This window comes from Peromyscus leucopus, chromosome 19 (assembly GCF_004664715.2).
Source record: "Peromyscus leucopus breed LL Stock chromosome 19, UCI_PerLeu_2.1, whole genome shotgun sequence".
Lineage (NCBI taxonomy): Eukaryota > Metazoa > Chordata > Mammalia > Rodentia > Cricetidae > Peromyscus > Peromyscus leucopus.
Window position 1 is genome coordinate 32,357,682 of NC_051079.1, and position 16,905 is coordinate 32,374,586.

Genomic DNA, 16,905 nt, shown 5'->3' on the forward strand with positions numbered 1-16,905 from the left:
CAGTATTTGGCTAAGATAAATTATTCTTTTGATTGAGAATTGTTTTTGTGGTTCTAAGTAGGTATGAAATTCAGCATCTCTCATATGTTAAACAAGCACTTAACCACTGAACTATATCAGTAGCCCAAGAGAAGTTTTAAAAAAGCTGTTATGTACAAGACATATTTTCACAAAGTCTCTGCTTTACCTGTGTGTGGAGTGAAAAGAATCCCAACTTTGTAGTTCCTATATAGCCAGTAAGTCCTACTTCAGAATATCTACCGATGGAATCAATGGGAATCCTAGGTTCTCTCAGTATACACAACTTTCCCCAGATGTGGAAATCTTTACATTTTTCCTGATGGGTAGGACAACCAATCTGTCTACTTTTCCCTTTCCTTCTCACTAGGAAGGGAGGTCAGTTAGAGAAAGACACGTTTGATGCATCACAGGGGAGCTCACACAGGATTAGAAATTATAGCCTGTAGGTAGGGTCCTTTCTATAGCCTTCTGGGTTGGGTATCATGAAAACATATGACTGTTTTAGAAATAGGCATTATCTGCTTGAATCTGATACTATGGCTGGACCTTATAAGATGGAAACTAAACTGATGTTGTCTGAGGAGTCTAGCATGAGCCTGAACAACTGGTTCTGTGTGTGTGTGTCACCAGGATGTATAAAAGTGAGCTGCAGCTCACATGCTCAGTCCTAGAGCACCAGCTGAGCAATGCACAGAGCAGACCTGTAACCAACTTACATCATCTTCAGCATGAAGACAGCCACAGTGCTAATGCTTCTGACCCTGGCTCTTTATCTCACACAAGGTGAGCAATTTGAACACATTTGAAGTTTCTTGCCATACATCTCAGACCCTGGGGAAGGGACTTTTATTCCCCATCCCCCACTTAGAAAAGAATTATATATTCTAATATATTTATGTATATAGCATGTATATATATATATATATATATATATATATATATATATAATGTTAAAACCTTGAACTATCTTTAAAAATGAAAGTAGTTTGAGAACAATTGAACTTTTATCTATGAGAGGCCATTCTAATAATTTCATACTAGTTCTGAAAAGTCAACAGATTATTCTGTATCTTTTCTTCACCAAGTATCTAGTTTATACTACCTATAGATATAAGACACTTAAAACTGGCATGTAATTACTATGTATATTTTAATCATATGTTAATTATAATTTAATTATAGTGACTGTTCCTGTTTTAAAACAATATGATTTATGTATTTATCTTATCTTAAAATTCAAAATGAATTGAAAATATTGTTCCTGAAGAACAAAGGACTTTTGTGAGAGCTAGAAAATAAATTTCCTAGTTTTGTGTTTAATTGTTAGGGTGGCATGGGCTACATAGATTTACCTTTCTCTGACCGGTTCCTTTTAAAACACTGAACCTCAGATATAAAGCTATTGAGATCATTATACACAAATGATGTCATTTCTTAAAATAAATATATAGGTGTAAAAGAGTAAGTCAATGAGAATGTAATAATCTGTGACTTTAATTAATCTTAATTTCTTACAGATCTCTGATTTTGCCTCTGTAATAATGAAGTAGAATAGCCAGAGTTCAGAAAATGAAATTTCATGTATATATATAAAACTTAAACTTCATATTATCTGGGTATTTTAAGTTATATTCAAATTATTTGTGTATGTGACATATGCACTATGTTATCATCTATTAAAGTAGAATGCTGTGCTTCACTCTTCAATGAGTTTTTAGGAAGTAGATAATCTGGTAGGTTTAGAGACCATGGGATGGTAGTAGGAAAGTAGATGGACCTTCCTAAGTGATTGGGCCTTTGTGACTGTGCCATCATTTGCTTTGCCACCACAAATCTTAATACATTCAAGATGATTTGTGGTTTCAGAATACATTGCCAGTAAAGCAATAAGAGGTTTGCATTGAGTGAATCCTATGTCTAATTTATTAAATAATTTGCATCCTCTTAACTTTGGTTTCTGCATTTTATCCCAGATGCCGCCAGTGGGAATACAATTCAGGTCAGTCTTGCTTTTTTTCATTGAATTCACTCCAAGTTTCCAAAAGAAAAATAATTTGTGGCTAACACCTTCATGGTAGTAATACAGAGAGTATACTGCCAGGTACTAATAACTTTTGTTAAAGACACAGAAATAAGTCTCTATGGATCAAACATGAGTACTTCTCTCTTTGTCTCCTTCTCAGTCTCTTTGTCCCTGTTTCTCTTTCTTTCTCAATGTATCATTGATATAAGGTGTTTGCAAGGCGCAATCTGCCATGCTAAAATAGTACTTTAAAAAGCCATAGACAACTCCATAGATATAAAAAAAAAACCAAGAAATTACTATTTTTCCATTCAACAGGTGAAGAAGCCAGGATAAAACACATGCATTTTCTCGTAATCATTATGCAAAGAAAGATGTATCTGTAGACATTACATAGTCATCACACACACACACACACACACACACACACACACACACACACCATATATATAATTAAATACATATTTATTTAATGTCTATTATATTTCTGATCTTATTTGAAATGCCAGGATATTCTAAAGTAAACAAAAGATATAACATTCGTGCTTCTGAAACTTTAGTTTTTGTGACAGTAAACAAAGGAACTAATAGGCAAATTACAAAAATATTCGACACATCCAATAATAATGCTAGGAAGAAAAAAAGAGTCAGATATAGAATATTCCAGGAACTGGATGGATGTCTCCATTTCTAAATGGGATAAACATATAGAGTTTTCTATGGTGGGAAAACATGGGAACAAGGATTGAAAACAAAGAGAGATCAGCAGCTTGCAGCAACCCGGGTAGAAACACCTGTGAGGGCAGAACCGTAGATACAGGAAGGTATTCAACTGACTACGACAGGCCTCTTATTGAAAAATAAAAGAATCATCTTGCATAGAAATACATTTTATATCTGTTTGAAAGATAATTGAAAAGGCTATGTCTTTGTCATGTACATATTTTACTTTTATCCACAGGCTGCTATGTATGCCACTGGTGTATCATTTAGAACACCATTGCTGGTGTAGCAAAATTTGCTACATCTCTCTAAGGCCATGAATACTAAATAAAGAAATGAAGCAGCTTTTCTTTAGACCAAACTTCTTTAAAGACATGATTAAACTATTTGTACCTTACTGTAACTGTGTTTAAGAAAAGAAACATTGTCACATGAATGTTCTACAGTATTTCACTATGTAGAGCCTCTATTATTTCATCACACAAGTTTGGCTAATAAATGAGAGTTCAATAAAATATGGTAGAGTCTTGGTTTTAGAGAACTGGACACATGTTGAAATCTCAGATCCCCGGCAATTGTTGAAAATTCTTGCATTGAATTTCTTTCATATCATTAAATTCTATTGTACTGAAAATTTTCTTGAAAACCACAGGTATAGCTAAAAGGCAAGATGCACACAAGAGAACAGTCATCACTCTGGGAAAGTTTCCAAGAATACTCTTTGGATATTATCCCCCAAAAGAAAACTATTCATAATGCTGGGATGTTTGCTATCCTTCTGAAAATTCATTCACTTGAGGTCTTGGCAATATAGAATCCTGTTGAGTATTTTAAACATGAGCCAGAACACCATGGACTAGCACTGTCACCACCAGAAAGGAGCTTACAGAGAGGCTGCCATCTGTCATCAGAGAAGGGTCATTGTAAAGCCAAAACAAATTGGTTAGCATTGTGATGCGAAAATGGGAGCAATGCCAGCTCCTGGAGGATTTGATTACAAGGTATGTGGACTGTGGACAGAAGACAACAACAGGAGCACGTGACCTGAGGTGGAGGATGCAGTGTTTTTCTGAGATGTGGAAATGGAGAGCAATTTTAGTGAAACAAAAGCAAACTGATGGCTGGGAGTTACGCTGCAGAATCATCTCCCATGGCTCTGAGGGATGATGTCTCAGTCTAGATGCTCCAGGGTCAATCTACTGTTCATTGATAATTTCAGGGACACTCAGTTTTCCCCAGAGAGAAACATGGCTAATGCTGTCCATTTCTATGGTCTTTCACTGCATCCCAGGGAACTATGCTGGGGTATTTAAACCTCAGAAAGCCACCAGTGATCCATCTCTGAGCACACTGAACGCTGTGAGCAAGTTTCTTAACTCATTCCCTAAACCTCTGGCTCCCATTGGTTTTGTTGTTGTTGATGATGTTGCTGTATTTAAAGCTGGATCTCATAAGGAATTACATCTAATTGTGACATTATGAAGTTTAACTGTGAAGTCCAGTCAAAACTGATCTGGGTTGATGCTTTTTTATGATTTAACTATTAAAATTATTTAGAGTTTCATTCTAATATTATCATGACTCTTTTTTTGTAAACATGTTGCCCAATATCTACCTCATAAGAGTTGTTTTTATTGCAAAGATACTAGGCTATATAGACTTTCTGTTATAAGGTTTTAAAAGCTCTATAGAACCATTTACAATCTAGGAAGTAAGCTTCTAAATTGGCATAAAACATCAAAGAACCAGATACCAGATCTCAAGATGGCCAGTTCCTAGTCTGTTACCATAAATTGCTACTTTGTCTCTCTGAGAGATCACTGAGCAATAACAGTCCAAGATGATTTAGCAGATGACCCTTAGCAAGATGTCCCCATGATGGACTGGTAGCTGATAGCCCTTTTAACTCCTTACTAATCATTCTGTAGGTAGTTGTAACTTCCAAACATATTTAAGAAGTTGGATTAGATACAGTGGTGTCCATTTGTCTCTATGAGCTACTCAGACCAGCATCCTTCCTCTACTTTACTAATGTATTATCATATTGAATTTAACAGTAATCTCATAATGAATGATTGTTGATGGACTGAATTATTGTAAAGCTTTTGTAGAGTCCACAGTTCCATGATCAGTTCCATGAAAGAGGTATGTTTGATAGGTGTAACTAAAGCTTTATTACTTGTCTTCTGATGGAAGCATGTAGGAGCAGGGTTTGTTTTTCAGGAAATCTAAAGAAAGCATTAACCTTAGATTTGGCAAGTTTGATCTAAGGGTCTAGTAAACATTCCCTGTTAGTAATGAAGATAGCATTTTGAATCACTGCTCACTTCCACAGCACAAATGCACTGTTGATTTTCAAATGTATTTCAGCCTTAGGAAAGGCGAAGTGACACAGAGAGCAGGTTGTCAATCAAACATACTGAGCACAGGAATGAAAAGTGATTCTCTTTATTTCAGAGACTTTTCCACTATTCTTTAGTGTTGGTTTTAAAATTCAAAATGGTCTCCACACACCCTTTTAAATGTGGTAAATAGGGACCAGTGGCATTTACCAAAAGGAAGTCCAAATCAAGAAGATCACAACATGTCTTTGAGGATGTTGCACAGATAATAAATAGTAGTACTAGACAGTGTGCCAAAGGTTAAAATGGAATTCCAAGTACCTTAGCCTATCCTAAGCCTTTGGGAGAAGAGTCCTGAGTCTTCAGCCCGATTAGCTCTGAAGTGAGTCAGCCTCTAACACAAGGCCAATGGTGTGCCAAAGGATCTGGAATTTGTCCAGAGAATGAATCATTATAGAAGCTTGTCTTCCAAGTACGAAGGAACATTTTGTAAACATTTAATAACTGCTAATATTGCTATATAAAATGCAGTATACACTTCAGAGTATATGACAGGGCCCCTTGGTAGTGTCCAGTGCTCATACACTGAGTTTCAGTTTTGTAGCGATTCTCTCACATTCTAGTAGCTTTTTACTGTTGTTTCACTGTGCACTAGTATTTAATATATCAGCTTAGCTCATTATTATTAGAATAGCCAGTGTCACCATAACAGTAGTAAGAAAGGAAGACATTTTACTAATTGAGTATTTATAACATGTCAACAATTCTGTGAGGACACTAGTGTAACCATGGAAGATCAAGGGGGATCCTTTGTCTCCATACATTTTTCCGTTTAATCAATTGTATTAGATAAGTGTTTATTAGGTGAGTTCACTGTTTTTAATGGACAAGCCAGAATCATTATTTTTGTGTTGTTTGAACTGACTACATGGCTTTTTTTACATGGGCATAGTACTATTAAACAATGTTATTTTATGAAGTTCTTAAATGATATAACTATATTTTTCCAGGGTGTATGTAGAAAACTTCGATCATTGATGGAAATTAATAAGCAGTTGTGTTCCGAAGACAGCGAACATATTCCAAACCCCAACGACAGTAACAACGAGCTATGTGTCTTGTGCAAACGGATACTGTGAGTAAAATTTTTTGTCTTCCACTTGTTCAAATCACCAGCTAGGCTCTGAAATGATGAGGGCATGACAGTGGTCTGTTTGCAATTTTTCTTCAAGTCAATTTTCTTTTCGAGCTAGAAGAGTAAACTTTACACACGCTGAGCAGACCATTCTGACACCTCCCATCAGATAAAACCGGATAATTGTCACCCATGCAGAAAGACTTTAATGATCACTCAATGGGATTTCAAAGGCCTTTCAGGGAGCCCCATGGGAATATCTTAACCAGCACTCTGTAGTCTTCTCAGGATGTAGTTCCACTTTGAGCTTCCTGCTTCTCAGATAAAAAGAACTTAAGACAGTCAGATTCCTGGGCCTGTTGAAACTTGCTTCTGCTGTAGCTGAGAGGCTAAGAAGATTCTCAAGGAAGAAAGCAGACTTGTCTGGTGGCGGCCAGCCAGCAGAGAGATTTATGCAGAATGCCTTGCGACCGGTTGAGGTGCCAGGGAGAATCTGCTGGGATTGCATGGGGGTGTGGTGGACTAAAGACCTGACGGTAGCTTTCACTACCATGCTCAGAAAGAATACTGGAAATTTACCAGGATGTTACTCAATATCTCAGCATCAATCCAATGCCCCTTAACTTGATTTCTTTCTTATCAATGGCAAACAGAAGACAGTAGGAGGTTTGAGTTATCGATTCTAAATCCTCAAAGCAGAGTATCACGATTCATTTTAGGATTCTTTTTGGATATTTTTCCTAGTATCAAGGATTGATCTTAAGGCTTCCTGAATGCTAGGCAAGGACTATACCACTGACATACATCTGCAGGCCCCAATCAGTTTTTTTAACAGGGATCTCAACATCTTCCATTTTTGAACACTGTCAAGACTTCAACACTGGTATCCAGGCAATGTTAAACTTACCCATTTAAAACAATTATCCTATAATTGGTTTTTCAAAAGTCACAGTGGGCTATGTCAAAGATTTAATGTGACATATTCAATAATATGGATATAACAAAGCACTAAAATTGCGTGTTACTTCTACTCAAGGGACTGAACGATGAAGAAACACACAGGACAGGACTTAGGATGAGAGGAGGCCATGCATGTGAAACACTTTCTCACTCTTTTGAAAGGTGCATGTGAACCAGCAAGCATTTTGTTCACAGCAAAGATTCCCTTTTGTCATATATGTGAAATCAAATCTATACATAGAGTAATATTCCTGATAATTTTAAACAAGAATAAAATAGTTTATTATTAGAGTCACTTGTTAAATTGTTATTTTTTCACCTGTGTAATAAAATAGTTGGCTTACCAGGGAAGAAGGGGACTATGGATTGCTAGAGTTATGTTGCCATTGATAATGGGCTGTTGAATTCAATGTACATAGTCTTTCAAATGTTGCAAATAATGACACAGACGGTGTTTAGAATAGCAATATATTCATCTTGCTGCATGACATATTCAAAGTCAGGTATGTAGTTAAACACCAAGTTTCTTGCTTCTCCTTGTCCATATTTGAGACTTTTTTTGAGCATAGAGGGGATAGTCGCACAGTCTATTTCCACTTCTGGCAGTCAGGTGGGGCTCAGGAAATAGTCAAAGCAACTGGACCATGGAAACTTTTATTCCTATAGGTTGGCAAGCAATTTTAACTTCAAATTATGCTGTTCTTTTCTCAGAGAAGAAAAAGAAGAAAAGTCCAAGACTAGCAGGGTGGGAGATTTATCAAGAGCCACCAGGGCGACTGTCCCAGCAAAGGTGAGCCTGATTGGAGTCAACTAATCAGTTTGCTTTTGAGAAGATGCTGGACTCCATTTAGAGTTATCTGTTTGTTTCCTAATTACCTGTTGTGAAGCCAACCACTTAGAAGGGAGGGAATGTGGCTTAGTCTAAGGGTGGGCTAAGTATCTGGTACAGCTTGTCCATAGGCCCAACCCATGACCCAACTCAGAAAACACTGGCAGATGCTGAGGGGTGGAGCAAGCCAGATGGTGTGAGCTTTCCGGGACTATTTCTCTTACCTCCTGCCTGTCTAGTTCCTGTAAGAATCTTTCTAGGACTACAGAGATAATTACACATCTCAGAACTTGTATTGTCTGTGTAATATGGACAATCTGTGTATCTCTGGGTGTCATTATTTTATCAACTAAAATTTAAAAGCCAGCTACAGTGTTTAATATGTATCAGCAGGCATTTGATGCATCTCTTTGAATTTTCTTTTCCTGTTTTATTCCTTTCTATTTCTTGTTTATAACACCTGGAGTGTTCTCCTAATTCAACTGGACTCATTTGTGTCTATTTTGCAGGTTGAGATTGAAGTTAATATTTTGTATGAGTTTAGTGTCCAATGCTTAAAAGAAAAACAACTTGTAAAATCAAAGAGGAAAAAAGAACCACTGAACAGTTAAGAGGCATCACACAATCATTTCACTGGAACAATATATTTTTTAGGGAAAAAAATCAAAAAATAAATTTAAAAATATTAATCAATAAAATAAACATTTCCACATTGATGGAAATGTCTGTCTAACAAAATCTCACAATTTTGGATGACCAAACATAGGCTATTACCAGTTAGCCTGACAAGCACATCACTTCCAGGTCCCCTATGTTGCTTTTCTTTAATTTCTTCCTTCTCTTCCTCCTCCTTTGGCTGTAGCCTATAATTAAAATGATCAGTCAAGGTAGACACACCCTAATTACTTGTATCATCCATGGTCTAACCCAGCTACCATCTTCCTTGGCACAGCAACCCAGGAATGTCTGAGAACTTCTGCCTCCATGATAAACATAGTTGACTGAATTCTTCTTCAGGGCTCAGTCAGTTTCACTCTTAAAACAATACCAGGCCAGCCACTCAGCTAGCCAATATCTACAAATCCTTTGTCTATAATTAAAGGGACTACATTTTAAGCTATAAAAGTGAGGAGGACTCCTTATTATTTTGAAATCTGAGTTACTCTTTTGTCATAAGACCACTCTGTAATTTCCTTTCTTCTATTCCTTATGTCTCTTCGATTAGAACTTTGGTCAACCCTTGTTGTTCAAAAATATAAAACACAAGTAAATGAGAACAAAATAAACATAAGAAACTCACACTCACACACCCCAGTCTTAACAAATCTATTTAAATGCTACAAGCTGCAGAAAACATGAAATAGGAATTCAACTGACTATGGCAAAAGCTATTACCTGGAAGAGTCAAGTACTCTTATAGAGGAAAGCCAAAACTCAAGGAGTATTGGTGATACTGGATTTTGGCTACATTAGCTGTATCATACAGTGAATTTCTTGTGTGCTGTTGTAGCTTTCTTATTTGATTCTTTTCCCAAGAACTTCTAACAATGTGTTTGATCATTTACTGGGCACAACTTCCCCTATGCTTCTGGGGTATTTTAGGTAACATTCCCCAGCTGTGTTTATTCTTCATTAGGAAATATCTGGCCAGGGCCATTCTCCAGACAAAAGTATTTCATCTGAGATATTTCTCCTACATCCAAGGACAGACAGCAGATAGATAAGCATTAGCTCATCTTACCTACAGATAAGAGAAAATAACCACTAACAATTAAATCCTTAACTCCTTACCTTCACTCTGGTTTATTAACGCAAGACCTTAATTTAAGAGATTTACCGCTTACTATTCTTGGATGGTGTTTTGGACATCTGCTAGTTATTGAGTAAAAGCAACTATCTCCCACTGACCCAAGGAGACTGCTGACCAGGCCAGGCAGATGATAGGTGCCAAGGTTCATTGGCTGTGCAAATTAATCCTCCTTCTTTTATTTCAGCCCAGGTGTTACTCCTAGTTCTAAAGATTTCCCCCTTAGCAATTAACTCAGAGCAAAAGTGCTTTTACTAACCGAATACTACATATTGTGATGCAGTTTGCCTAGCAACTGAATAAACTTCTCCCATCCTACCAGAAAGTTGAGCAGCCAAGAAATCTGGACAAATGTGGCACCAAAGGAATAAAAGACATTTTACTTTACTAGTGACTTATACTGACATAAACTCCTAACCTATTTACCCAGCCACTTCTAAGATTATAGTCTGAGCACATAAATTCCTTATTAGAATCCCTTAATTGATTTTAGCCCTTAGTTGACCTTACCAGAGAACTCCCATTAGTCACTCCCCTTTTTAGGTTGTAAAAGAAAGCCTGACAGTCACTGCCTGGTGTAAACTCTTATCTGCCTTTATAACCCTGAAAGAATTCAAACCTTGTGATCCTGCCTTGGCCAGAGAATTGCTGATTGTATGTGTATATAAACTGGAAACTTCAAAGACTTGAGGGAGAACAAGGATGGAAGGAACTAAGATAGAACAATGAGAGAGCAGCGGAAAAGGGGACAAAGAGGATCTAAGTGTGAGAACAGAAAAGAAGCTTTGTAGAGGGAATTGACTTAGAAGAATAAAGTGAATAGACTAAAGAGCTCAGTGTGCTTTGATTCATTGAAAAAAAAAAAACAAAAACAAAACAAAACAGAAATGTTAATATTCTTAGACTTACCTGAAAAATATGAAAGCAGATTTATTATATTGTATATTATATCATATATAACATTTAATATGCAGTATATTGTATATAACATATACTATATGTATTATTCATACAATTTATTTCATTATAAAAGCAGATTCATTGTTGAATTATAAAGAAATAAAATTAGTGAACACACAGGGAGAAAACTGCTTAGAAAGTGAAAAGACTTGCAGTTTTTCTGGAACAAGAGCTGTGTAATAAGAATGCCAAACAAAAACAAAGAAAGTAGAAAAGAGTAGAGGGAAAAACCATGTAAAAGATGCTGAAAGGGGGTTGGTAACATCTAGTAGCTTAGATAATGACTGTGTGTATATAAAGGTTCCCTGATGGAGAACAACTATCGAAAACAGCTGCCATCATGTTTAGAGATCAGAGCATAAACAGTTTGTCCTTAAAATTAATGAGAGAAAATAGCAGTTTATTCTTTTTTTTTTTTTTTAGTCAACATTGAACTGGAGCTTCTAGTCATTGTTAGACATATTTATCTAAATAAGTACACAGTTCTTGTAAACAACATATCTACAATTGCAGAATGGTGATATGATATATGTGTGTGTAAATTACTAAGTTCACACAAGAGAAAAACCATTAGAGCTGGCAAATGTGTACAGAATTGTTTCAGTGCATAAGCTCAGTTGTAGAAGCCAACTGTAGTTCTCTGCACTAGCAATGAATAATTCAAGAATTAAATGATTCATTTAATTACTCAGAACATAAAATGCATAATAATAAGTGTGTGGCTCACACTACAAAACATTGTAAAGAGTAATGAAGGATTTAACAGTAATGTGCCATATGTTCAGGAACTATGAGGATCTACAAGATCAGAAAGAGCTGTCTAGGGACCTCATAGGCCTCCCAGCATTGCAGCTCAATGTTATATTCGTATGTCTGTAGTGATACTTGCCTAAACAAACCTACTGCACTGTCAGTCATGTAAAGCTGTACTGTGTGCAAGTGTGTGGACTTCACAACAGGTGTTAGGTAAATGTTGCTAGTTTACATACTTAATATGCTTTAATTTTCCTAATTATTTTAGAGGTACTTCTACTTACAAAAACAATTTAGTTTAAAAGAGTGGCATGTGATACAAGTCAGAGTCATACATTCCTGTGTCTTTTGATTACATCATCTTATTGGTTTGATTTAATCTTCTGTTGTTCTGCTCATAATGGTCCTGGAATCAGTAGAGGTGTGTGTGTGTGTGTGTGTGTGTGTGTGTGTGTGTGTGTGTGTGTGCTCATACGTGTGTATGCATGTGTATGTGTTGTATAGTTTAATCGAGGTGAGTAGTAGACCATACTATATAAGTTTTTGTGATTATATCTCTGATGTTTTTACAATGATAAAAATCACTTAAGCAATGTAATTCTCAGTACATGCTCCCATCATTAAATGATGCATTGCTATGAAGTTTGAAGGTGAAATAATCCATTCTCTTCATTATTTGGAAAAGTCAGTATTTTCAAGATACTAATTTTTAAAAAAATCTACAAATTCAACATATATCAAAATATAGTCATGATTATTTTTACATGAATATTATACAGTTGATCAAGCTTTTGGTGAATGGATTGTTAGGGCAAGGAATAAGAGCAAAAGCTGAAAGTTCTGGAACCTGGCCCAGTTTTCTGCCTTTCTTCCTGGTCAGGATCCATCTGTGAGCGCTCAGTGATTGTCAGCATTAGGAAGAGGTGTTTTCTGTAGGTCGTGACTCACCACCCTTGGAGTCTAGAGGGCGAGGAAGTGGAGTAACAAATGCCTGCACCTGTTCTCTCACCTCCCAGCTGGCCTTTTGATTCACCCTGTCGTCCCCAGCCAACACCTGTGACCTAGTATGCTGCCCTTGTTTTTTCTGAGGAAGGGCCATGGCCACAATGGTCCCATGTCAAGTCACTTTGATCCACAATTTCTTATGGATGTTTCTACATCTTCTACAAATGACATCTTAAAGAAAGTCAGCAGCTCACCTGTCTTTTCCTTCTGTTACAACCACTTTCTTCTCTGCTTGAACAGCACAGTCATCCAGCTCCCAGAAATCTTTGCCCTTTCCTGCTCTCCCCCCAACTCTCTAAGGGTTGGCTCCTTCTCACTAATGTCGTTTCGCCACAGAAACAATCCTTTTAGAAAGATGTTTCTGGAACAATGACATTTTAGTGGAGTGTATGGTAGCTGTGTTACTGTCTTTGCCTTATTTTTGTAGCACTTACCATGACATAAAACTGTTGTTGATAATGTTGTGATTTTCCTGTTCGTATAAACTCCTCAGAACAGTATTCTAACTCGGCTTACAATGCAATCTCACAAAACAATAGACTACCCAAAGTCTTATATATATGTAATGAATTTTCTAGTACAAATGAGAAAATAAATGATTGAAATGACATATATGTGACTTTATTTCCATTCTGTAACTATTGTGAAACAACATGGTACAGCTGGTGGGATCATGCTGTAGTTTTTCTTACCTCTTTAAACTTTTTCCCTCCAGAATGTTCCAATCTGACCCTCTAACTGATAAATTCACTATTATTACATACATTCTACTTTTTTACATCTGCACTATGTAAATCATCACTGGCATACATCATATGTTCCAAATACACTATTGAAATATTTTAATGGCAGCAAAATTTGATTTTCAATGTGATATTGACAGTTAAATGGATTTGGTTTTAGATGGAAGTTAAACTCAAATTACACTGCATATTTTGTGTTAGCTTATTTTGCAATAGTTCTTTCCAAATCATGTTTCATAATTATTTCTTTGATCCTTACCATAAATGTAGAATGTGGGCTGGGTGTGTATTCCCATTTTTCACATGAAGAAAGTGAGGTTCCAAGAGGTAAAGTGAGTGGGAAGCAGATCAGAAGTTGGAAGACTTGTCTTCAGTAGTTTTCTCACCATACTGGTTTGTCCGTAAGCATATGCCATGCTATTACAGCAGTGACCTGGAGATTTCTGTCATCATCCTGGAAGGATGTTTAGTCCTCTTTCCGTGGTTGTGAGTAGACAAAGCATTTTATTTTATTTTATTTTAAAGATTTATTATTTATTATGTATGCAGCATGTATGACTGCAGGCCAGAAGAGGGCACCAGACCTAATTACAGATGGCTGTGAGCCACCATGTGGTTGCTGGGAATTGAACTCAGGACCTCTGGAAGAACAGCCAGTGCTCTTAACCTCTGAGCCATCTTTCCAGCCCTAGACAAAGCATTTTAAATAACAACAAGATCACAAACCATTTTGCATTCAGAGCATTCTAATTACGGTGCCTACATTAAAAACTTAAATATCGCAGTGGCATCAACAGTTGGTAAAATTATACCCATTTTGTAAATGAGAACACATCGGTACAGACCAGTTAAATTACCTGTAGAGATCACACAGTGGTAGCAGTAGAATTGGGAAGCTTGGAAGCTGGCTTAATCACTATCCTAATGTATCATAATGGAACATTTTCCCTAGTTTATAATTTCAGAGGGTTTCTATGTCCATTATCTGCTGAGGCTCATTATTACTCTATGGAGGCTACAGGCAAAATTTGGCTATGACACAGTGTGCTCAGTTTCATTAATGAGGGCTTGGCCTATCTCACTCAGACAGCAGGTGGCTGAAACCATATTCAAATCTTTTCTTTTCAAATCTAATCCTATATCTGCCTTCACACTACAGTTCATTGTCCACGATTTTATTAGCTGGCTGATCTCTATATTTATCTTTTCTGCAGTGAGTTACATTCTGGGTTTAACATACTAATCTATTTATGTGTCTAAGGAGTATTCTGACTTTTTGACATTCTTGTGTCTCTTGCAGTTGAATTGTGAAGAATTCAAGCAAGGAAGAAAAGATGGGGATTTTGCCTGTACCTCTGATGCTTCTGAAGTTTGTGGCACAGATGGGAAAACATACCGCAACAGATGTGAGCTGTGTGCCCAGAATGAGTGAGTAATCTATGAAACAGACATGATGTCTGTGAAGTTGCATGACATGTTCTCCTCTGTATTATTTGTAATTCATTTGCTATAAATTAATCTCCAATAGACTGTTTGCACAGCTTCTTTTCCTACTCTTTCAGGGAAATGTGCATAGTAAAACATTTTATATCTTACAGAGTACAGTTGTTTTGGCAATTACCACAGTCTCTGTGAAGTAAACAGGACATGCAGATACAAATGTATACACATAAATAGATGCTACACATATATATGCTATGCATATCTATCTTCCCTCATCTATCAATCTGTTATTCTCTGATTATATTCTTTTATGTGTAGAGTGTCATCATCATCAAATGACATTTAAATAATCAAGAAATTAAAATATCATATAGTATGTAATTGGAAGTTTGAATATTAAACTTTTTGCCAAATAGATATCATATCTTACTGGCCTACATTATCCCCTGTGTTCTTCCTCCACCCTCAGTGCTTGTTATGGTTATTAATTTTCTTTACCAATAAGATGCACACCTGCTTTGCAGCCTTTGTCTATGACCTCAGACTTGAATGAACTGCTCTTTTGTTTCTGGAAACACAATAACCAATGTTCAAGAAGGCTACCAGGGCAATAGTTACTCTTTGAGATTCTGAGTGTTTTGTTCCTTCTTATAAAGCTCTCAGCAAAACAAAACTGCAGTTAGCCCTTCTGATCTATTCATGATTGCATTTGCAGACTGCTCTCAGCAGTCACCAAGAGTGAATATACAGAAATACAAAACCCAGGGCCAGTGCAGGTGGTCACCAAGCATGACAACCTACATTCCATCCCTGAGACACACATGGCAGAAGAGAGAATTAACTCTAACAGGTTATACTCTGGCCTCCACTTGCATGATGTAGCAAGAACACCCACACCCTACCTCTCACACTAAATAATAAATAAATTGACAAATAAAGCAATATAATTTTAAAATAGAAAAGCTAAATAGGCAAATAAAGAACATTCCACTTTTTCATAAGGCATGCATCTTATGATACTACTTTAAACATACTGAACATTTAATTCTTACTATATCTTGAGAGTTCCTAGCTTAAATTTTTAAATCTCTGATCCATGTGATATTTTCTCCCAGAATACCATATGACTCATTGTATTGCTTCTTGCTCTGACTTCTAGAAGACTTCACATAATATTCCAGGTTACTTTGAATACTTTCTATCAGCCTTCATACCTTGAAAAAAAATCTGTTTTTCCTACTATCCTTCCATTTTTAATTTTGTTCTGAGCTTTTTTTTATTGTTACACACATGCTGAATTATAAACTTCTATAGAAAGTAGAAATTATTTTACACTTATGCTTCTGTTTTTGATATTCTTTAAAGTTCTACTAGTTTGAGCAAAGTTAGTCATAAGACTTTATGTACATTCCATGAAAAATAAAATATAAGGTAGCACAAGAGTCCTAAAATGAAAAAAAAAGATAAATTAAAATTGAACGTTTTATAAAAATTAACAATGGCAACCACAAACAACAAAGTTCTTGGAGAGGTACCAACCATCTACTATAAGCCTGAAATGTAGCCATCCAACATGACTCCATTTCCTTATTATGTTTTAAAGTTATAAACAGGGGCTCTGACTCTGCAAGCTAAATAAAGAATAAAATACGACACTGTTTTCAGCTATAGAGTAATTAGAATACAACGAGAAGGTGGACAGGATGGGCACTTCTATCATGTGGATTCCTATGTCAATGCACTTTTTGATTCCAGGAAAAGCAAGAACCAAGTTGACATAAAAAGTGAAGGTGAATGTGGCAGCAGCACTGTGGAGAAGGTAAGGACAAGTGCCTGTGTGGGGAACACTGGCTTCGATGTGAAGCTACGGTTCTCAACCTTCCTGATGCGGCGACCCTTGAACACACTTCCTCATGTTGTGATGACAACCCCCCCCCCCACACACACACACACAACCATACAATTATTTAGAACCAGAGTGGCCAGTTTACTTTGGTAGAAACCTCAGCTGGGCTCTTACTGTCAGGAATCCTTGAACTAAAAACTTACAGAAATGAGATTTAGACTAAGTAAATATTTTCTAGCTAAGATTCCGTGAGTTTTTGATGTTAGGGGAAGATGAAAAGTACCATACATTTCACACTTAATTTTCTAGTTGAAT

General features: G+C 36.4%; 1 protein-coding gene across 1 annotated transcript in view; it reads left to right on the forward strand.

Annotated features, from left to right (window-relative positions):
• Positions 1–667: 667 nt before the first annotated feature.
• Spink5 (serine peptidase inhibitor Kazal type 5) overlaps positions 668–16,905 on the forward strand; it is a 56,254-nt gene continuing 40,016 nt past the window's right edge. Inside the window, exons 1-6 of the mRNA XM_037197132.1 lie at positions 668–804; positions 1,995–2,020; positions 6,120–6,244; positions 7,916–7,994; positions 14,602–14,729; positions 16,500–16,563. Coding sequence (XP_037053027.1) covers positions 750–804; positions 1,995–2,020; positions 6,120–6,244; positions 7,916–7,994; positions 14,602–14,729; positions 16,500–16,563 — 477 coding nt within the window. The 5' untranslated portion in view covers positions 668–749. The remainder of the gene's footprint in view (positions 805–1,994; positions 2,021–6,119; positions 6,245–7,915; positions 7,995–14,601; positions 14,730–16,499; positions 16,564–16,905) is intronic.